This window comes from Suricata suricatta, chromosome 2 (genome assembly GCF_006229205.1).
Source record: "Suricata suricatta isolate VVHF042 chromosome 2, meerkat_22Aug2017_6uvM2_HiC, whole genome shotgun sequence".
Lineage (NCBI taxonomy): Eukaryota > Metazoa > Chordata > Mammalia > Carnivora > Herpestidae > Suricata > Suricata suricatta.
In genome coordinates this window covers 41,821,151-41,844,638 of record NC_043701.1, presented here as the reverse complement: position 1 = coordinate 41,844,638, position 23,488 = coordinate 41,821,151, and the positions used below count along the sequence as shown (strand labels likewise).

General features: G+C 39.0%; 1 protein-coding gene across 2 annotated transcripts in view; it reads left to right on the top strand.

Annotated features, from left to right (window-relative positions):
- Window positions 1-23,488, top strand: part of NPSR1 (neuropeptide S receptor 1) — a 146,499-nt gene that overhangs the window by 24,586 nt on the left and 98,425 nt on the right. For both annotated transcript variants that reach the window (XM_029955951.1, XM_029955945.1), the window contains exon 2: window positions 3,298-3,430. In XM_029955951.1, coding sequence (XP_029811811.1) covers window positions 3,298-3,430 — 133 coding nt within the window. The remainder of the gene's footprint in view (window positions 1-3,297; window positions 3,431-23,488) is intronic.

Sequence of the window (23,488 nt, the reverse complement as noted above, 5' to 3'; positions counted from 1 at the left end):
TAGGTGCCTCATCCCCTCCCCTGGCCGCTGACTGTAGCAGCTTTCAGCATCACGGGGGCAGTGAGACCTTCTGCTAAGAGAGTCTAAGCCACCTGGGTTCTTACGTTGGTCCCCAAGTTGTTCTGAAATTTTAAAATGTAGGTCCTCCAAGTTCAAACCACCTGTGTATGCTCTTTGACCTGCACACTAGCTGCTGAAAGGGGAACATCACTCTGGTACATCAAAGGTTTCCCTCGCTGTATCTGCTCCTGACAACTGTCCGTCTATCTCAAAGGAGAGAATTCTCTTACAAAGACTACTCAGACGAGCCTTTTTCATAATACTTTTCATTCTTAATGCGCTCTCAGTTCTGCTCAGATCTAGACTGCTAGACAGACGAATCATGCAGAAGAAGGTGACCCGTCTGGTTACAAAAAATGGAAACTGGCCCTGAGCAGAGCCTGTTCTTCATCAGGGGAGATGAAGTAAGCATGCAGGAGGTGAGGTATTGACCACTTGTGCCCCTCAAGGTCGCAGAGGTCATTAAGCCTGTGGCCCCCCCCACACACTCTAGTCATGCACCCTGACCCTTGGCACTACTACAACGTCATCCCCCACTAACTTGCACCATCTGCAGTTCCAGGGCCCTGACCCCTGCCCAGGGCCTCAGGAACCCATCTGTAAATCTGCAAAGGAGGCCCTAAATATCAGTATGATGAAGTGCAGGACTGGTGCACATGCGGGCTCCAGCCTGGACTTGTGGAAAGGATAGGGCTGGAGGAGAAACCGTGAGAAATTGCCCCAGTCCTGGAACACGGCAAAGCAGGGCTAGGTTTCCACCAGGCAGCACAAGGGAACCCCAGTGATGCCTGGGGAGAACAGGGGCTCAGAGAATGGAGCTGACTGTGCTTCCCAGCTCCCCCACCGCAGTCTAGAGGCTTCCCTACACTGCCAACTTGTTTTGTTTTAGCAAATCTAATCCATTTGTTTTAATTGAAATATTTTGCTGCACTATATGAAAGTACCACGTCTTATGTAGCCATTTCTCCAACTGACTGTAAAAAAACAATATGCACAATACATAGAGAGGATAGTAAATATCAAATTGCTGACCACACACACAAAATACTGTTTATTTGCTATGGGTATATGTGTGTGTGTAATTGGAAAAATGTCATCAAAATGATATTTACCTTCTGTGAAAAGAGAGTTAATGAAGACAGAGAGTGGTGGCAAAGGGGCTTTGAGCTTTATCTGAATTGTTACAGTGTTTTAATTAAGTAATCTACACACCCAACGTGGGGCTCCAATGCATGACTCTGAAATCAAGAGTCATGTGCTCTACTGAGTGAGCTAGTCAGCTGCCCCTGGATTATTATAGTATTTTTTTTTTAAAGAGAGAGAATGGGGCAGGGGAGCAGAAGGAGAGAGAAAAAGAATCTTAAGCAGGCTCCACACTCAGCATGGGGCCCAATGTTGAGCTCAATCCCACCACCCTGGGTTCATGATCTAAGCCCAAATCAAGAGTGGGGTAGACACTCAACCAACTGAGCCCCCAGGCACTCCTATAATATTTTAAAGAAGAATTTATCTATTATTGTATAACATAAAATTAATTTAATATAAGTAAAAGTGCTACTGTGATGCCTCAGATGTTTAGGGTGTATTAAGTTTCTCCACATAAAACACAATCAATAGGAAGAGAGAGAGAGAGTGAGAGAGAGAGAGAGAGACTTATTTTAAGAAAATTGCTCACGTGATTGTGGGACTGGCTAGTCTTAAATCCATAAACGAGGCAGCAGACTGGAAACTCAAGCATGATTTCTATGTATCTCCAAGGAATTTTTTGAGAAATCCTTCGTTGGGAAACTTCAGATTTTGCTCTCAAAGTTTTCAACTTATTGGATGAGTCCCACCCATATTATGGAGGGTTTTTCTGCTGTATTTGAACTGAAGTTGAATGTAGATGTTAGCTGTATCTACAAAATACCTTCTCAGCAACATTTTGCACTACTGTTCAAGTGCACAATCTGGTCATTGTAGCCCAGCCAAGGTGACACGTGATCACAATGGGTATCTTCAGGTTCTTACCTCCACTAAGTAAGAGCTACGCTTCAGATTCCAATATCAGACGTGTGCATCCTTCCCAGAATTCTGCCCAGACCTTTTGAGCTCATGTCTCGTGGCTTTTGATTTTAGGCTTGCCTCTGGTTCACCTTGGCCCCACGCTCTTCACCCATGGCCTTGCTCTACTTTGTTCTTGCGCCCAGCCTGTCCCAGGGCCCTGGCCTCTGCTTATGCTGGGCCATGGACTTTAAACAAATGGGGAGCTTCATTTGAAGGAATTGTGGAGAAGCGCCTGGGTGGCTCAGTCGGTTAAGCCTCCAACTTCGGCTCAGGTCATGATCTCACGGTTCGTGGGTTCAAGCCCTGCATTGGGCTCTGTGTTGACAGCTCAGAGCCTGGAGCCTGCTTCAGAGTCTGTATCTCCCTCTCTCTCTCTGACCCTCCCCTGCTTGAGCTGTTTCTCTCTGTCTCTCAAAACTAAATAAAAAACTTTAAAAATTTTTGAAGGAATCATGGAAAACTTACATAAGATTTGGCATTTTAAATGAGTCGCATTCCTCATTTTTCTGTTATTTACTGTTTATACATTACTCAGTGGAACTTTAGTATTACTGTATTATAAAATTCTGTCAAAAGGCAAAGAATAAAATAACCCATAATCACACTACCCTAAAATAACTCCTCTTAACATTTTAGTATACTTCAGTCTTTCTTCACATGTAGAATTTTGCAGAGCTATAATCAGACCCAATCTATCACTGTATTGTGTTTTTCCTCTTACCATTATAGTATAAGTATTTTTAATGTTGCTACATAATCTTCCTGGTCCTCATTGTTAATAGTTACATAATAGTTTACTGAATTAAAGTGTTCGTTTGCTTACTATCTTGTTATTTTTAAACAGTTAGCAATTTTTTCTTATAATAAATATCCACATATTTGCTATCATAGTATTCTATTTCACACCTTGAGTTCTTTCACATAGACTTAAACAATTGCTTGGCCAAGGAATATATATACATTTTGTTGTCTCTTGATATATACTTCCAAATAGATTTCTTAAAGGTTGCATCACTTTTCACTGTATTCGTTTAAATACGGACCTCTGTGTCTATGTTCTCTTCAGCTTTGACAGGTGAAGATTCAACACCAGGAGGAAGACATTCCAGAAGCAAAGCCTAAACCTTGCATTCTGTAAAGTACCCTGGTCCTCACTAATACACTGGTCTTGTGTTGCTTTGTTTCTCACAGACTGAGCAGTTGATCACTCTGTGGGTCCTGTTTGTTTTAACCATTGTTGGAAACTCCATGGTGCTGTTCTCTACGTGGAGGAGGAAGAGGAAGTCCAGAATGACCTTCTTTGTGACTCAGCTGGCTATCACAGGTAAGTGACTGTGCAGGTGGAAGAGAATAAGCTGTGTGCAAAATTCCTGTGGCTCCTCACTTCCAATTCTTTTACTAATAGAAATGGTGTGCTGGGAAGTCCAAAAGGCATTAGTAAATTTGAGAGTGATTTCCATAGGGATAAAAAAACCCATATTTGGATTTTTCTTTCAGCAAATTTAAACACATCTATACATCCATAAAACTCCATTATAAAAATAATTCACTATACAACACACTTGAAAATACCATTATCAGTGCCACCAAAGGGTTCTCTAGTGTTCCACCCTTCCTCTACACAGCACCCTTCATAGTTCATAAAGGTGATAGTACAATATGATAGCATATTATGAGCTTAAAGAATGTATTCTAGGGGCACCTGGGTGGCTCCATCGGTTAAGCATTTGACTCTTGATTTCAGCTCAGGTCATGATCCCAGGTCTATGGGATCCAGCCCTGCAATGGGCTCCACACTGAGCATGGAGTCTGCTTAAGAGTCTCTCTCTCTCTCTCTCTAAAACAAAACAAAACAAAACAAAACAAAACAAAAAGAATATATCCCACAAAGTGGACCAGAATTATCTGTACTCAATAATAAAGGTGAAGTCTCAAGTACTTTGCAGATTTAAGTCTGTGGACACTGCTTTTGAAATATAAGTGATATGTGATGCCACTGGTGGGCGTATATAAGGACATATGAGAATGTCTGGGATTGGGATGTTGAAATGTGGGTTTGGGAAATGGCCAGTACAGTTGAAGTGTGACTGCATCACACTTAGAGGGTGAATGGTGAAATATTCTCAAGTTTAAAAATGATCTGTGAAATAAAGACTCCCACAGAGATGGGTAGAGCCCAAATTTGGAGGGGTCAGGTTCAAAAAGAAAACATAATCCAGGAGAGAGTCCTATTCTACAGGCCAAAGAAGAGAGTGGACAGATGGGATTTCCAGAGGGTCCAGCCTAAGACAGGCTTGGGTTCCTGAGCTCTGGGAACAAGATGGCTGTGATATGACTTTAATTTCAATCAGACTGTAGGGCAAATGCAAAAAAAAAAAAAATTTTTTTTTAAGTGTTAACAAGAAGCAATGGTAGATGACCATCAGAATGCGCTGTTTGGTGTATTTCAACCTGTGCTATACTCTCCATTGCCACATTGGCAGTGGGAGTTCTTGGGAATTTAGTCTTGAGCCACAATATGGGAAAAATGTAGCTCCATAACTTAGAGGAGAAACTTAGCCAAACATTGTTGATAGCCTGACATTCTCCCATCTCTTCCTTAAAAAAAAAAAAAAAAAAAAAAAAAAGCGTAGCAAGCCCATCTGCTTAAGCTGGGCTGCAGAGACCAGGATGAAAAACAAAGGCGCTACTGAGAAATACTGAGATGGTGAGAAAGCTTGTGTCGCGGAGGTGATGCATCTGCTGGGAGAAACCTCCTTCAATCTTTCCTGCAAACAGGAGCCCCACGTTTCACTCCTGTAGGAATAAAGGATAATCAGGATCATCCAGCAAAAACTGAAATGCAAAATCCCTGGATAAAGATATAATAACTTACTTTCATTATATTTCCTTAATTACGGTGTTGTAGCCCACATTCTACAGAGCCTGTGTGGTTTTTTACAACGTAACTACTTAGAGGTGGCAAGGATATCAGCTTGGAATTTAAAGTGTTACAAAAAACTATCAACCAATGAATCACTGAAATATCACCAGCTATTGTTACAGAGAAAATTTGGGTATTCTAGTCTAAGTCATAGTCTGTTGTATGAACCTGGGCTTAATTTATCATGAATGTTCAAGTCTGTCTTTTATTTGTTAATTCTTTCTGGAAAAACTCAGGGGGTCAGCTCAGGGGCATTTAAGTGCAGAACTCTCAGAGAGGAAATTCTGCCAAGGTTCTGAAAGTTTAGGAACTGAAAAATGTAAAATAACTGAAGCTAAAAATATGATAGATAGGTGTAGCAGCAAATTAGACATAACTACAGAGAAAATTAAACTAGAAGATAAGTCAGAAAATAATTATTGAAGCATGAAGAAACAAAAAGATGAACAATGCAGAGAGAAAGTTAGAAACGTGGGCTCAGTGCAAAGGATTTCTAGAAAAGCATAAGACAGAATGGACAGAAATAATATCTTAATATATAATGACCGACAGTTTCCTAAAAACCCTGAAAGACGTCAAAACACAGATTCATAAAGCAGCAGAAAGGTCAACAGATCAAAAAACAAACAAATGTAAAGAGAATTGAAACACACAAAAATGATGAAATTAAGTAAAATCCCCATGTTGGATTTAAATTGAAAGTACGTGTATTAACTCATGGTTTTTCTCATGTTTTAAAAGAATTCTTATCTTTTAAGGGTACATACGGAAATGTTTGCAAGTATACTGATAACACAGCTTAGATTTGCCTCAAAAAAATTTGAGCACATGACTGGGTAGGGATATAAAGGGCAAAACTGATTTTGGCGGGCACTTGGTGGTGTGTACATTGGGTTCATTGTACTTTTTATGCTATTCTCTTTACTTTTACATGTATTTGAAGAGCTTTTATAATACAAAATTTAAAACAAAAGAAAAGAAAAAAAACATACATGATAACAATGGAACAAAATAAAGGGGTTTGGGGAGTTAAAGACTTTAAAGTCCTTGGATTGTTTTGGAGGCAGTAAAAACACTAATTTGTGTCAGATAGTAAGATGTCAGGGGGGATGTTGAAATCTGTAGGGTAGCCCCTGAATTATAAAAATGCATAATACTAGCAACTGAAAAAGATGTAAAATGAATATTTAAAATGTGCACATACATATAAATGCACATATTTGTATATAATATGCATGTGTTCTATATAATTAATCTAAAAGAAATTTAGAAAAGAAAAAAATATTAGGATTATTAGGACAGGTAGGACAAATAAGCTGATAGGGGTCATCTCAAATATATTGGTAATTGCATTTAGTGTAAAATAAGATGGTCAGAGTAGATTTAAGATGTACCTACTTAGAGGACACCGAGGTGACTCAGTTGGTTAAGAGTCCACCTTTGGCTCAGGTCACAATCTCACGGTTTGTGAGTTCAAGTCACATGTCCTTGGGCTCTGTGCTGACAGCTCAGAGCCTGGAGCCTGCTTTAGATTCTGTGTCTCCCTCTCTCTTTCTGCCTCTCCCCCACTTGTGCTCTCCCTCTCTCTCTCAAGAATAAATAACATTAAAAAAAACTTTTTTTAAGATACCTACTCTAATCTGCTTAAAAAGATGTATAACATAAAAATAATGATATAGAAAAATTAAAATTAGAAGGAAAGTAAAAGGATAAAAAATAATAAAACAAGGACATACAAACCAAAAGAATGCTTAAGAAGCTATATTCATATGTCAGGAATTCAGATATTCACTGTGCTGCTCAAAGCTCGGGTGCCGATATCTTTGTCTTAGCACTTGCTTTAGGGGAACAAAAGGAAGACAGGAGGATTCTAGCTCTATTAATACTGTTCTTTTTGGTGATGTTGACTGTAGTTACATGGGTGTGTTCCTTTGTGATAATTCACCAAGTTATATACTTAGTACTTGTGCACTTTACGTAGTTCTGAGCCAAAGCCAGACACTTAACCTATTTAACCAGGTGCCCCAAATTTGAACTATCATATGCCTCAGGAATAATAACAATGCGAATAAAAATATAAAGGAAATTTCCGAATGATATCAAGCCCAACCCACATAACCCGGTCTGATGATTATCAGATGACCACTAAGATTAAGGAGAAGAGTCAAGATCAGCACATACTCATCTCTGCTTATCATTAAGATTTTTCCTCCAGAGGAATATGTATTGGGCTTCTCTATATGAGGAAAAATCCTTGACAAGACACTGGCCCTGTCAGGGTGGTATTATTAAAGCAGAGGCTGCTGGCTTAAACTCGGCATGCATGACTTGTTCTCACATAGATGCTGCTATTATTACTGTGTCCCTGTGATGCCAAGACATTTGCATAAATAGAGCTAAAATTTTATAGGTGTTTTCCACTTGGCATCCAGAAGGGGATGTCTTCGTCTGCTCAGTGTGCCATAACAGAGCACCATAGATTGGGTGGCTTAAACAACAGACATGCATTTCCTCATCCTTCTGGAGGCTGGGGGTCTGAGGAAGGGCGCCAGCACGGTCAGGTTCTGGTGAGAGCTCTCTTGCCGACTTGCAGGTGTATCTTCTCACTATGTCCTCACACAGACAGCGAGAAAGCAAGCTCTCTGCTGTCTCTTCTAATAAAGAGTAATCCTAGCATATCAGGGTCTTCTCCTTATGACCTCATTTAACATTAACCACTTCCACAAAGGCCCTACCTACACATACAGCCACCTCGGGAGCTAGGGCTCTAACGTATGGATTTTGGTGAGACACATTCAGGTTATAACAGAGGGGAAAGCTAGGTGCCTTCAAAGATTACAAGTGACTCAGAATGGGTGGAACATAGAACAGGGGGATGAGGTCTTGGATGAAAGAAATAAGAGATAGCCGTAATTAGGAGCATCGGATGCCTTGCTAAGACTTTCAGGCCTTATCTTGAGCATATCCTCTGTCATGCTCACTTTGTTCAGGCCACCATTGCCTTTTATGAAAAAGTCCCAAGGCACAAGAATGAGAAAATGGTTACTTAAATTAACGTATGGCCAGGTTTTGCTGGTAACAGGGGAACACAATAAAGCAAGGAAGTTAAACTTCTTGTTAAGAACATGATACAAATGTTGGACCACAGAGACCATGACTAAAGAAGGAAATGAAAGCAGTACACATCAGAAAAATAGACGGTGGAGAGTCAAGGAATGACAGGTGGCCATGCAGTCTTGAGGAGGGTTTAGGGAGACCTCTTGCCCCCCGGACAAGAGGACTGGAAAGAAGCAAGTGTGTGTTCAAAAACTGAGATATCCTCCGGTGAATGCTACAGAGATGGTGTCACTAGTGTCCCCTTTTTACCGGGGACCTAGAGGGGAATCACAGAGAACGTCATTAGCAAACAGGGCCACTATAAGAGAAGATAAATTCCATTAAATGCTTGCCATGTACCAGGCTCTGTGCTAAATGCTTTGTGTAGATTATTTTCTTTAATCCTTACAATAGTTCCATGACCTAGCCCTGCCATAATCCCCTTTTTACAGACATGGAAATTAAAGCTCAAAGATATTCAGACCTTGCCCTAGGTCATGCAGTGAGGGGTAGACAAGATATTCAAACTCAGGTTGTCTTTCTTCCAAGGGTGAGCTTTTAATCATTATATAATGGGCTTTCCTCAAGAGGTCTGTGTGTGGATGAGTGGTGCGTGAGCAGACTTGAACACCTCAGGACAATGGGAAACTGTTAGATGGAACAAAATTGAGAGCCTGGTGCCAATGTGTTTAATAAATGAGGGAAATTGGCCAAGCTAGAGCATAGGAATCATTAGAGGTAGGAGAATATAAGAGCTGAATATAAACTTCAAAAGGATTTTTTCTGTGATGAAGTTAAAACTATGTGTAGCTGACCAGTTGGCTGGATTTCCAGTCTGCACAGTGAGCCCCAGGACTAGAACTAGTGACAACTGTCCATGCAGAACGTGACATCAGGAGTCCTCCTGTCCCATCCCAAAGCTTTGCAAACCTGTTGACATTAGCTAAAATGTCTGTCACAGCATAACTAGTTCTTGAACATCACTTAAAGTGAAAATCCTCTGAAAACATATCTCACATTTCACTTTGCTGGTTGCTTCCCAGTATGGATTGAAATTCTAAAAGCTGGTAGAAACTCCCTTGCTGGAATCCAGCTCCAGCAGGTCCAGGGCTCCCTGAAGGATGGACGGTGTCAGCACAAGAGAGATGAGAGAGCCTCAAGTTTAAGTTCTGATCCTATCCACCACTCTAACCCTGCCTATCTCTACAGGGGAGTCTGCAGCACCCTACAGTGGAGTCCAAACCATCCCAAAAAATTGAAGGAGAAAGGGAAAGGGCTTAACTTCAGGTCCTGTTTGGGCACCACTTGCCGGAGTCCAGCTCCAGCAGGTCCAGGGCTCCCTGAAGGGTGGATGGTGTTAGCAAAAGGGGGAGGGATGAGAGAGCCAAGAGTTTCTTTCAATCACCAGGCAGGCATCTCTGCACTGACCTGAAAGTCAGCTTTATTTATGGTAAAAAAAATGTTTGGGGCCAGCACAGAAGTAGCATTTGCCTTAGACAATGATTCTGATGACAAATTTCTTTGGCATGTAAAAATTTTCCAGAACATATATTGGTAGAAGGTTCATGCATAATCTTTATCAATAGTGATTGATGTAGGTGATTTAGATGCTTCTCATATGGGGGAGGAAGGTAGCATTAGCATTTAAATACAAGACAATGATTTTAGCAGAGTAAAGGCAAACATTAGTTCTTTGTGAGCAGGGGTCAATAGCCTGCTTGCTTAAGGGGAAGTATAAGAGAAACAAAATTCTCAGGAAATGCAGATGTTTGCTCCTATAAACACAAAAGAAGAAGTTCCTACAATAAGTTCCTTCACAAGCTGCAATCTGCATATTTTACAATAAGGGGACAAGTCACTCCCAATACTAGTCAACAAGGTGGCTTGGGGGCCTGTGCTCAAGCAAAAATAATTGAGTGGGGGTGGATATTAATCACCATCTGATGGCAAGAGGCTTTGCAAACTTGCCTTACCTCACAAGGACTTTTTTCAACTTAGTGAGCTCAGAAAATGGCTTCCAACAGAGAAGGGTCCTGGGCGGCAGTGGATGGTGTGGAGTGAGGAAGTGGCCAGGGTTACTGAAGACAAACTTCACCCACTTTGTACTTTTCTATTTCAGAAACCTTGGGGAACATCAGTAGTTTACATAAAGGCGAATCAGATGTGATGGTTCCAAAGTTAAGGAAGAGCTAGATAATGGCAGATTTTTACCTTTTAATTTTATTCAACATTCTGAATGGAGATATGGTCTTTTAAATGTATCTATTCTATCAACTACTGTATAAAATTCCTCTTTTAAATTCATAAAAATTTCCACAAACCCACCTCTTTGGGTGAACATTTTTTGCCAGTGTTTTAGGTTATTCAGACTTGGGCTTGAGTCTCAACAATTGTACTTCCTAGCTCTGTGCCTTTGGAAAAATCAGTTTCTCTGATTATCAGTTTTCTTTTTTTTTTTTCTTTTTTTTTAAATGTTTTATTTATTTTTGATACAGAGACCGAGCATGAGAGGGGGAGGGGCAGAGAGAGAAGGAGACACAGAACAGGAAGCAGGCTCCAGGCCCCGAGCTAGCTGGCAGCACAGAGCCTGACGCGGGGCTCAAACCCACGACCGTGAGATCTGACCTGAGCCGAAGTCAGAGGCTTAACCGACTGAGCCACCGAGGCGCCCCTGATTATCAGTTTTCTAATCCAAAAAGTGAGGATACTTCTAGAATTGCAGAGAGGAGTAAATGAGATGATATCTGTAAAGTGCTTAATACAGTGCAAGGCACATAGTAATTGCTCAATAAATGCTAGCTGCTAATGTACAACTATGGTTTCTTTCATTGAAAGGAAATGAATGGAATGATTAATTTAAAATCATTTGAGTCACTTACTAAAAGGTGAAAGTTCTGCAAAAGGCCTGAAGTTCACTGCAAACCTCAGCTGCTCTGCTCTTTTACTCAGGACAGTATACTTAGCTCAGATGTGCCTTTGGCTCTCTAATGTTGCTTTGAAGGGTGGCCAAATTTTTTCATATAAACATATTCTTAAATCATCAGATTCAACTGACATCATCAATGGCACAAATATTTGGAAAATAAATTCCAAACATTGTACTTGACTTATCTGAGGGGGGAAAACGTGCTCTAACACTTATTATTTGGTAAGGCAATACTAATGACATTCATTAAATCATATTTCTATCATCACTCATGTGCTGAGAATAGCTGCCTACTTAGAGACCAGTAGGTTTGCGTGATTCTTTGAAGAACTTCTGAATTTCCATTTGATTTTTCACTTATTTAGTTGGTAAATCAGTTGGAATTAAATTCAGCCACACATTCATAAAATCTAGATAATGGAGGCCTAAATGTATAAGGACTTATTTTATCTTATGTAAAGAATTCTTGAGGTAGGCCGTCCAGGGCTCATATTGTTTTTCCACATCCCTGGGGAACCATGTTCTTCTATGTTTCTATTCTATTAAAGCACTTCTATCCTCAAGGTCAGTTCATGGTATGGAGGGCTCTTGGTTCAAGATAACTGCTAGAACTCCAGCCACCATGCACAAATCCTAGTCAATAAGGAGATGTGGAAAGAGGGGAGAGAGGAGAGGTTTATGCCAGCTGTCTGTCTTTTTCTTAGCTGACACTCTCCAAACTCCCACCCATTAATTTTTTTCTTGTGTTTCATTAACCACCTCTAATTGGAGAAAAATAAATGTTTTTGTTGGTTTTTAACCTGAGTCCCTTGACCAGAATAAAACCAGATTCCTTTTCCTAAAGAAAAATGAGAGAGTAGAGGTATGTGGCAGTGTCTGGCATAGTTTATTTTCCATACTTTAATATCCATAGAGAACTGAGAAGTTTAGACAGTAAGTCTATGTTTGACTAGCTATTCCTCTACTCTGAGAATGCTTCCTTCAGAGTGTCGTGCTGTCTTCTTCTAACCTTTTATCTTGGCACACTCTCCATATACTACATTGACCCATTGGATGATTGTCCCACTAAGTTGATAAACTCCTACTCACCTCCTAAGTTGAGTGTTTGCCTCGCCACTGTCCCCCAAGTTTTGGCTTTTATTAGCAATTCTGCAATGAATAGTCTCATGATTAAATCTTGTGAGCACTTCTTTATTTATGAGAGTTTATAGAAGTGGACTTCGATGAAAGAAAGACATTCTTATGGCTTTCAGATTGGCTGATGTCCTTTTAGTTCCCCCAGGACTAAAAGGTGATGGCAGATATCATGAGACAAATGCTCTAGAAGCCACCAACGCAGATCCACACCGAGTCTTATTTAAAAAGGTCCCTGAAAACAAAGCCTTGCTGATTGCACTAGTTACAGAATCATAACCAGTTCTTTGAAGGCAGGGGTTCTCTCTGTTCATCTGTTGATGATACTTATGTAACTGTTCAAGTATAATTTGCTTATTTAAAAAGGAGAATTTTCTTCCACTTTAGCCAGTATATTGGAGAGGAACCTTAATTTGTCTTTGTTTTCCACAATGACTACGGCAGTACTCATGTATTTGTGAAAATAAAGAACACATCGTTTATCAGAAAATTTGAATGGAGGAAGGGTTTTAATTTTGCATGTGTGTGGTTGTTTTTTTATTGAAGTATAACTGAAATATAAAGCCCTGTGAGTTTCAGGTATACATCATAAATGATTTGATATTTTTATACATTACAAAATGATCCGCACTATAAGTCTAATTACCAACTGTTACCATACAAAGTTTTTACAATGGTACTGATTGTATTCCTTATGCTATAGTTTATATTCTTGTTACTTATTTATTTTATAACTGGAAGTTTATACCTTTTTTTCATCTACTTCACCTATTTGGCCAGCTTTTTCAATTCCACATGTAAGGGTATTTATCTTTTTGCCCAATTTATTTATTTATTTCATTTAGCATAATACCTTCAAGATCCATCCATGTTGTGAAATGACAAGATTTCATTCTTTTTTAAGGCTGTGTAATATTTCATTATAAACAGAGAGAGAGAGATCTAGAGATATGAGATATAAAGAGATTACATGTAGATATATAGATATAGAGATATCTATATTTAGATAAACACAGGTAGATAAAGATAGAGTGATACAGAGGTGATAGATAGATATATAGATACATAGGTACATCTCACATCTTTATCCATTCATCTATTGATGGATACTTGGGTTGCTTCCACAATATGGCCATGGAAAATAATGTTGGAGTAAACATAAGAGTGCACATATCTTTTTGAATTAGTGTCTTCATATTCTTTGGGTAATACCCAGTAATGGAATTCCTGGATCATATGTTCATTCTATTGTTAATTTTTTGAGGAACCTCCATACTGTCTCCCGCAGTGGCTGCATCAGTTGTCATTCCCAGCAACGGTGTATCGGGGTTCCGTTTTCTCCACATCCTTGTCAATGCTTGTTATAGCCAGTCTAGCGGGCGTGAAGTGGTATTTCATTGTGGTTTTGATTTACATTCCTCTGATGATGAGTGATGTTGAGCATCTTATTATGTGCTTATTGACCATCTGGATGTCTTCTTTGGAAAAATGTCCATTCAAGTCTTCTGTTCATTTTCTAATCACATTATTTATTTGTTTTTGATGTTAAGTTGTATAAGCTCTTTATATAGTTTGGATATTAACCTCTTATAAAGATACATCATTTGCAAATGTTTTCTTCCCTTCAAGAGGTTCCTCTTTGGTTTTTTAGTTGTTTTCTTCACTAGGCAAAAGCTTTTCAGTTTGATGTAATCCCATTTTATTTCAGTTTTTATTGCTCTTGCCGGTGAATCCTGGTCCAAAAAATATCACTAAGACTGATGTCGAAGAGCTTACTGCCTGTGTTTCCTTCTAAGAGTTTTATGGTTTCTGTCTTATATTCAAGTCTTTAATCTATTTTGAATTTGTTTTTGTATATGGTGTAAGATAGTGGACAGTTTCATTCTTTTGTGTCTAGCTGTCCAGTTCTCCCAACACCATTTACTAAAGAGACTGCCTTTCCCCATTGAATATTCTTGCCTTCTTTGTCAGAGATTAACTGACCATATCTGAGTGGGGGAGGGGATATTGCTGGCTTTCTATACTATCCCATCGATTTGTGTGTCTGTTTTCATGTTTTAACTTACTTCTTCTCCATATTTCCGACCTCCTTCATAAAAAACCTTAACTAAATCTTCTCTATACATTCCATTAGGACTTTTGGTGATAGGATTAGTCTTAAGAATGGAAGGAAACCAGAAACTATTGAAGCTGCTATTTTGGCACATTTTGCAATTTTTAGCACTTCCATTCTAACAATTTTCTGGATGAATTTAATGACTGTTTATATTTTATGAGCTAAAGTGCCAATTAAAATTTATTAGTCATTTATCATCTTCAAGGCTGACTTGTCTGTCTTATTCAAATGCAATAAAGAAGAGGAGCTAATGAATAACTCCCGTTGAGTGTTCAACAAAGGGAAGATAGAAAACATATTTTTTGGCACACATTCAAATAACTTCTTTTTTCTGATAGGGCCAAATCTTATCATATTAGTATAGAAAATTAGCTTTGCTTCAAAGCACTTCTTGGAGAGCAATTAACTGATGAACTAAGGAATTCTCCACCCTCAAAACCCTCTGGTTAATTATCTGACAACAGAGAAAATTGAGAGGTTCAGCAAAAGAAGTGAGACCCAGGAGTTGAGGTTTCCAAGGTCGTAGGTGGAGCTCACTACAACTTTCCTATGCCTATTTCATTCACTTTTTTCCTGGATTTTTTCCTGGAGTTGCATACTTAATTCATTTATTTATTTTGATTCTGCTCATTAACTTACTTTAAAATTCTTTTCAGTTTCATTGACATAAAAGTGGCATACAACATGTAAGCTTAAGGTGGACAAAGTAATGATATATCTGTATGTTGTGGAATGATTACCACAATAAGTTTAGTTAACATTCATTACCACATATGGTTAAAATTTGTGTGTGTTAACAACTTTCAAAATCTACTCTCTTAGGCATACAGACACACACACACACACCCCCCCCTTTCATCCTTTAATGAAAACAGGTTGTTTTTATGTCTTGGCTATTATATATAATGCTGCCATGAGCATGGGGGCAAAGATACCTCTTGAAGATGGAGATTTTATTTCCTTGGATACATACCCAAGAGTGGAATTGCTGGATCATATGGTAGTTCTACTTTTAATTTTTTGAGGAACCTCCATACTGTTTTCCAGAGTGACTGCACCAGTTTGCCTTCCTATCAACAATGTACAAATATTCTCTTTTCTTGACATCCTCACCAACATTTGTTATCTGTTATCTTTCAATCGTGACCGGTTTAACATGTGTGACGTGATACCTCATTGTAGATGTGATGTGCATTTCCCTGATAATCAGCGATTTGAAAATCTTTTCATGAACCCATTGGCCATTTGAATACCTTCTTTGGAAAAAATGTCTCTTCAGGTCCCATGTCCATAACTTAAATGGATCTTTTCTTTTTGGCTATTAAATTGTATGAATTTAAAAATATATATATTTCTTATGTTTTTTATTTATTTTTGAAAGAGAGAGATAGTGTGAGCAGGGGAGGATCAGAGAGAGAGAGTGACACAGAATCTGAAGCAGACTCCAGGCTCTGAGCTAACCATCAGCACAGAGCCCAATGGGGGGCTCAAACTCAGGAACTGCGCAATCATGACCTGAGCTGAAGTTGGACACTTAACTGACTGATTCACCCAGGTTCTCCTTAAAGAATATTTTGGATCTAAATTTGGACTTGATCCCCAGAGGTCAAGCTTTGCAGATCTCTCTAGTGATCTTTTTTTTCCCATGGAGAAACTATAGATCCAAGAAGATCCCTACTGAAGTGGTGTTGTGCCTTCTGGAGTGAGGGGTGTTGCAGCCAGGGTAAAGCTGCTCTTACCCTTCTAATGCAGCCCTTCTTCTAATGCGGTCCAGCAGGGTGCTTCACAACTACATCTTGACTATGGACAACTGCCAGTTTGTCTTCCTGTGAGGGGGGAAGTCACGAAGGACATGGGTTGCCGTCTCGATGACATTACTTATAATTCTCATTCATGATGGAAATGTTAAGACTACAAATTTTGTCTGAACTCATAAATTTGTGTATGACATTATGTTACTGTTTTTATTTCCAACATATTTCAGTTTTGAAGTTTTCATTTCCTCTTTCACACAATAACCATTTAGTGGTCTGGGGGTTCTTTTTATTTTTATTGTCTAGGTGACTTTCTACTTTCTTTAACACTTGGTAATTCACATTTAATGTTTTTGCCTTGAAGTCAAAGAGTACTTTTTAGAAGGATCCTTGGTTTTTGGAATTTATTAAGAGTATCTTCGAGGTCTAACATGAAATCGTTTCTTTTGAAAATGATTTAATGTATACTATAAAAATAGGATATAATGATTAATGTTGTTGGGAGTAAGAGAAAGCCACTTGAAGGAGAACAAGCAATAATTGTTTATTCAGAGCTTGCTATAGCAGGAGAGTCCACCAACATCGTTGCTGTTGGTAGAGACCCAAAGGTGGGCAGAAGGGTGGGAAGGCTTTATGACAGAGAGAAGGGAAGGCTTCCCTTGTGCCATCACGGAAGGCTATTGGCATGGGAAGCCTCGGGCAGGCTAAGTAGAAACATGGCATCCTACGTCACTGGGTAGCCGTGCATATTTGACTTTCTCTGTTTGGCCCTAAGTTGGAAGTAGCATCAAAAATTAGCAAAGTTGTCAGTTGCTAGCCAAGTTCTGGATATTTGGAGTGGATTACTATGGTGATTATTATTTGGCTTTTTGGACTGGCTGCTACAGAGAGATAATAGGTTGGCTTCCTGGGCTGGTTGCTGCTGCAGGTCGTAGGTTAGAGTTCTACTTTTATGTACAATCTGATCATTGTCCGTTTGTATATTCAGTCTCAATGTATTCTTTGTGCTTATCTTTTTGAATTTGCCCATATTAATTATAGCCTTCAAATATTCTTTATTTTCATGTATTTCTTATCTATTTGATATATCATGGGTGACTAAAAGTGCTGTTACAAAGTTTCATACTTTCATTTTCACCTAATATTTTTAATCAATATTTATTTTATAAATTTTAACATTTTAATGTATTTGGCTCCTAAAGGCTCATGACTAGTATATCTTTAATATAGGTTTGTGTGCTTAACATCTCTCTCTCTCTCACACACACATACACACACAGTCCTTTTAGTTTCGTTTATTAACTTGGTTCCAAATTTATTTATATGATATTAATATTAACTTCATCTATCTTATTTTTATTGCATTTATTTGACAAACACTGGACCAAGCATTTTAATAAAGTATTATCTTAAAAAATATTTTTATGGCCTCATCTTCCATTTTGTGTGGATGTTTACAATTATCAACAAATACTTCTATGTATCAACAAGTATTTCATACTAGCCATACTTGGTTTCCTCATTCTTGGTCCCTCTGTTTGATACAGCTCACAGTTTTCTGAAGTACTATGAGTTATGATTCCTTCTCCTTCAGGATTGGTACCTGAATAGGAGTCTCAAACACCTGGCATTTATGAAAAAGTCTTTCTCTCGCCTTCCCAACAATGACGATGGAGATGGGTATAGAAATCTGGAATTCACAACTCAGATCTCCATAGATGTCACTCCATAGATTCCCTGCAACATATGTTACAAAGGAGAAGCCTAGGGTCAGCCAGGGATTTCTTCATTTATAGGTTATCAAATTTTTGTTTGTTTCTAGATATTTTTTTTCTTTGTGGTTCCATACCTTTATCTGGTTTTATCTATTTATTAGTCCACTTAATCGGTTCTGCTCTTGGCCAGGTAAGTTCTTTTGGTCTGCAGATTAAAGTGATTTCTTAGATAATTTCATTTATGTCTGAATATTGGTTATCTTCCATTTGTTCTGATCGTTAGTTCAGGAGCACTAACTATCCATATGTCAGTAACTCTCATTTTTCATTCTCATCATTTAAATGTCTTGGTCCTACTCCTCTACATTTGGAAGAATTATTTAACCTTTTCCTAATCACAGATTTGATTTTGATTCTATTATTAGCAGCATTACCTCTGCTTTTTATCATTTCTAATGTCTCTTAAAAGTTGCTTTTCCCAGGGTGTCTGGGTGGCTCAGTTAGTTAAGTGGCTGACTTCGGCTCAAGTCACCATCTCGCGGTTCATGGGTTTGAGCCCTGCATCAGGCTCTGTGCTGACAGCTAGCTCAGAGCCTGGAGCCTGCTTCAGATTCTGTGTCTCCCTCTCTCTCTCTCTGACCCTCCCCTCCTCATGCTCTCAATCTCTCTCTCTCTCTCTCTCTCTCTCTCTCTCTCAAAAATAAATAAAACATTAAAAAAAGTTGCTTTTCCAATACTTAGTTTCATGATATGTTTTATATTACGTGGTTCCTTTCATTTCTGTCAATTTCTAGTATTTCTTTTTTTGGAACTCATTTAATATTTTCTTGGTTCATCTCTCACCTTTTATGTCATATTGTCAAAGTATTCCTAACACACACACACACACACACACACACACACACACACACACAACTCCCCAAGATACACTGCTTAAAACTGAAAAACGTTTCTGAACTAAAGTGTTTTTCATGTAGATTTTTTCTGACATTTGTGTACTATTTTCTACTTAATACCATAAAATCTTTCTACTATATGACTCACTCATTCCTCCAAAAGTTGCCTAATTGGCTAACATCTGAATAAATGCACATGCTTTTCATTTAGATTATTCCTACAGTGGAGACACAATGCCATCATTGTTCCCTGCCCTGAAAAGAAAAGGTCTATGTTTGTAAAGAAAATAAGTTTCTTTTGAGCAGGAAAAGAAGGTATTGTCCTATCACTATGAGAATAATTTAACTGAAAGGAATGAACTCTTCTCCTAGGAAAGCTTTTTCTTCTTTTGTATTTCTTTTGTTCCCTGCCTTCATGCCACCATTAGCACAATGTATGACCTGGGAAAGGTACTTATACTCACTAAGCCTTTGTTTTTTCATCTCTAAAGCTGAAGAGGTTAGCTGGTTAGCTTAATTAAGAGGCCAGAGTGATCTGGTTCTAATAGTCTTGTGCTTCTCATCAAAAATTCCCAGTTGTAAAAAGTGAGAGGAATTTTTACATCTTTAGATAATTTTTTAATAATTAGACAATTTTTGCTTTAATGAGTGCTGCCACCTTTATGAATTAGCTCTGTTACTTCATAATGGTAGTGTCTGCCTTCTGGCCCACATCGAAGGAAATGACCAGTGGAATGTAGTTATAAGGTTGACTCACTTCCCTGATGCTTGCTGCCCCACTGGACTTTCCAGATCAACATTCTACAATTCCATACATGGCTTATTTACTCATTCCTTCCTATATTCATTCAGCATATATTATTAAGCACTCACTATGATGAAGCATGGTTCTAGATGGTAAAGGCACAATGGTGTATTTGGTTATAAGTGAGAGTTCAAATAATAATGCAAGAAAGAAGACAATTTTGTTTTTGTCCAGGAAAGAGTCAATGCCAGAATACGCCTTGAGCTTGATTTGTTTAAGCAATTCAGCAATGCCATGAAGGACACTAAGCTTTGTTCCCCATCCTGGTAATGGGATGCTGTATTTGCTGTGGGAGGGAGGCATAAATACTACAGATTGGGTAGCTTAAACAATAGAATTTTATTTTCTCACAGTTCTGGAGGCTGGAAGTTCAAGAGGAAGGTGTTGGCAAGTTGGGTTTCTTCTGAGATCTCTCCCTTTGATTTGTTGATGGCCATCTTCTTTTGTCTTCAGGTGATCTTTCCTCTGTATGTATGAATGTCTGTGTCTTAATCTTTTCTTACAAGGACACAGTCACATGAATTAAATCTCACTCATAAGACCTAATTTTACATTAATTATTCTTTAAAAAGTTCTGTGTCCCAAGTTCTTTATAGATTTTGGATATTAACCCTTTATCAGATATGTTATTTGCAAATATCTTCTCCCATTCCATAGGTTGCCTTTAAAAATTTTTTTAATGTTTAAAAAACATTCTTTTTGAGAGAGACAGATAGAATGTGAGCGAGGGAAGGGCAGAGAGAAAGGGACAAACAGAATTTGAAGAAGACTCCAGGCTCTGAGCTATCAGCACAGAGCCCATCTCAGGGCTCAAACTCATTAACTACAAGATCATGACCTGAGCTGAAGTCATTTGCTCAACCGACTGAGCCATCCAGGCACTCCCAAATAGTCCATTTTTGCTTTTGTTTCCCTTGCTTCCAATAAAGTATCTAGTAAGAAGTTGCTATAGCCAAGGTCAAAGAGGTTGCTACCTATATTCTTCTCTAGAAATTTGATAGTTTCCTATCTCATATTTATTTCTTTTATCCATTTTGAATTTATTTTTGTTTATGGTGTAATAAAATGATACAGTCTCATTCTTCTGCATGTTGCTTCAACACCATTTGTTGAAAAGGCTATCTTTTTTTCATTGGCTATTCTTTTCTGCTTTGTTGACAACACTTGGCCATATAGTTGTGGATCCATTTCTGGGTTTTCTATTCTGTTCCATTGATCTATGTGTCTGTTTTGTGCCAGTACCATACTATCTTGATGATTACAGCTTTCTAATATAGCTTGAAATTCCTGTGGGTATTAATATGTGCTACAGTTCTTATTGTAACTGCCAAAATATTCCTATTTATTTGGTTTAAATAAACCCAGTAGTCTATGCTGTGGGGGTAAAGAGCTTTGTGTTCAAATACTATCACATTCTGAGGTACTGGGATTTAAGACCTCAAAGAAATCTGTGGAGACACAATTCAACCCATAGCAGATGCCTCCTCATGACCCCTGAAAAACATAAGTCAACTTGCATGGAGAAAAACTAGGACTGCCAGAAGGCTTCTTAGAAGTATAGGAAGGCACTCTTCCCAGCAGTGTTTGGCAAACGATTTTTGCACCTCACAGACCTAATTTGAGCTATATGCTCTCCCAAGAGAAATGGACTAAATCAGGTCACTAGTGTAATACTCTGTCCTTTGAATCAAAGTTGTGTCATCAGGCCTTACCAAGATTATATATCCATCCTGTCAACCAAAACTCCTTGAGCATCTACTGGGCATAAGGCTTGTGCTAAGTTCCAAGAATCTGGTAGTGAGCAAAGAAGAAGTGTGCATGGCCCTGTGGAGCAGAAGCCTAGTGTGGATGCAGATATTAAATGTACACTAGTCATGGAGACTCGGAGGGGGTCTCCAAGATCAGTGCCAATTCTTACTCTGATTGTATGATTATGAAGCCATCTTGTCAAGATTTCAGTCTCTTGAACAGGCTGTTATCAGAAAATTGAGGTTTTTGAGTGGTGGCTCTAGATCAGAAGCTCAGTTTCTGGACCTGCTGAATTAAGGAGCAAACCACACACCCTGGCAAATTCACCCTGTGAACATCGCTCTGTAGACGTCCTGGGAACAAGCAGAGGCCTCCTCAGAGACACCTTTCTGCTGTTGCATACCGTCTTTTCAGGAGAAACATTTTCTTGGGCTTCCTTTCTTTTTTCCATTGACATTTTTCTTATCTCTTCATTTCCCCCTCTCTAAGCCTTCTCCCAAATAAGTTTGTCTTGACTTACCTTGAGTTCATTTGTCCAGATCATTTCTTGTCAGGTCCATGTCACCACTGCCCCTCTCTAGATTTTCTGTTGTGTCACAGGGGAGAAGCTTACATTTCCCAGAATCATTTTTCCCATTTGCTCCCAGGTCAGATCCTGCCACTGATGAGTACACCCAGGAGATGTGGAAGATAAAAACAAAGGAGGGATCATTATTCTCCAGCAGCAAGCAGATGGCAAATGTGAGATTATCATCAGTGCCTTCTAAGCTAGGTCTTGGAAGTTACCTGATTTATTGGTGCTTACAACAATTCTGGAAGTCTGCAAAGACTCTGAGCGAGCTCCTGCCAACCCCCTGTTGTAGTGCCACAGGGAGCTAAAATTATCTGTGCGGCTACCTAGCCATTCAGGTGCTTTCGGGTTTTATGAACTCAAGCCAAAGCTTCCCTGAACCCTTTATATCCCTAGTTCCCTGTATCCAAGACCATTTCTACTTAGAATTTTTAGGAAAACAACTTTCTGCCCAAACCTGACAAATTTGATAGGTCTAGTGGGGAAGGACTACACCCACTTTTTTTGGCACTCCCTGCCAGACCCCGAGACTAAATATACAATGACTTCCCTTTGGGGAGAGGAGATAAAGTAGAGAAAAGAGAGAAAGATAATCCAGTGTCTGTGAATTGCCTATTTCTAAATTCTACTACTAGTGACTAAGGAGTCATCTGAACTTCCTATATTGGAGTTCTCAAAGGCCACAAATAATCAGAAGCTTGAGCCAATAAGATTTCTTTAGCCAATAAGAGAAAGGCCTTTCTGCTTGGCCTGATATTAGATATGTGAAAGGCTATTCTTGATCTGTGGCCTGACTCAGTGGGGGAAGTGCTACTCTGGGATCTACTGTGCACAAGGCCTTCTGCTAGAGGTGGCAGGGAGGAGTGGCACTAGTAAAAAATAGCCTTTCACTGGGGGACTTACGTATAACAGGAGATGTCAAAGGTATTAATTGAAATGACACAAGGCAGATGAAAATGTCATGGAAAAAATTACATAAAAGCAAGAGGTAAGGTGTTTTCAAAGAAGGTGGAATTATATTCTCTTAAGAGAAATCAAAAAGGCTTTTCGGGGAGAGATGGATCTTAAATGATAGGTAGGTTTCCCAAAGAGAAAAGCCAGGAGCTATTCTGGCCTAGAAGTAGGATAGCAGGAGGTATGTGGTGTTCTCAGAATATGGCCAAAGGGCTTGCTTGGCTAGAAAACAGGGACTCCATAAAAGAGGGAAGGAGTTTGCAAATATAAGCACTAGAGGTATTCCATAGCATCCAAAGCTAGTGGTTTTCAGTCACCCTGCAGGTAAGAATCAAGTCCAAGAGCACTTAAAAAGAAAACAAAAAAACCCCACTAATGTCCAGGCTCCACACCAAAGATTCTGATTCAGCTGATCTGGGGCCACAATGAGATATTAGTATTTTTTCAAAGTTCCCCAGACAATATTAATATGCAGCCAGGGAAAAACACAAAGCAATGCTCTTGAAATGCCTAGCACAAAAACCTGCTCAGCTTTTGTTCTCTGCTGTCATTGTTTAGGAGATCTGAAACCTGGCCCAGGTTTCTTGGAAGAGCATCATTTTCATTGCATCAGAGCTGCCCAAAAGTGTGGATAAGACCACAGAGCACACGTCTCAACACTGGCTGCCCATTTTACTCAACAGGGACTTTGTAAAACCACGGTTGCCCTGGCCTCCTCCGACCAGTTAAATCAGCATCTCTAG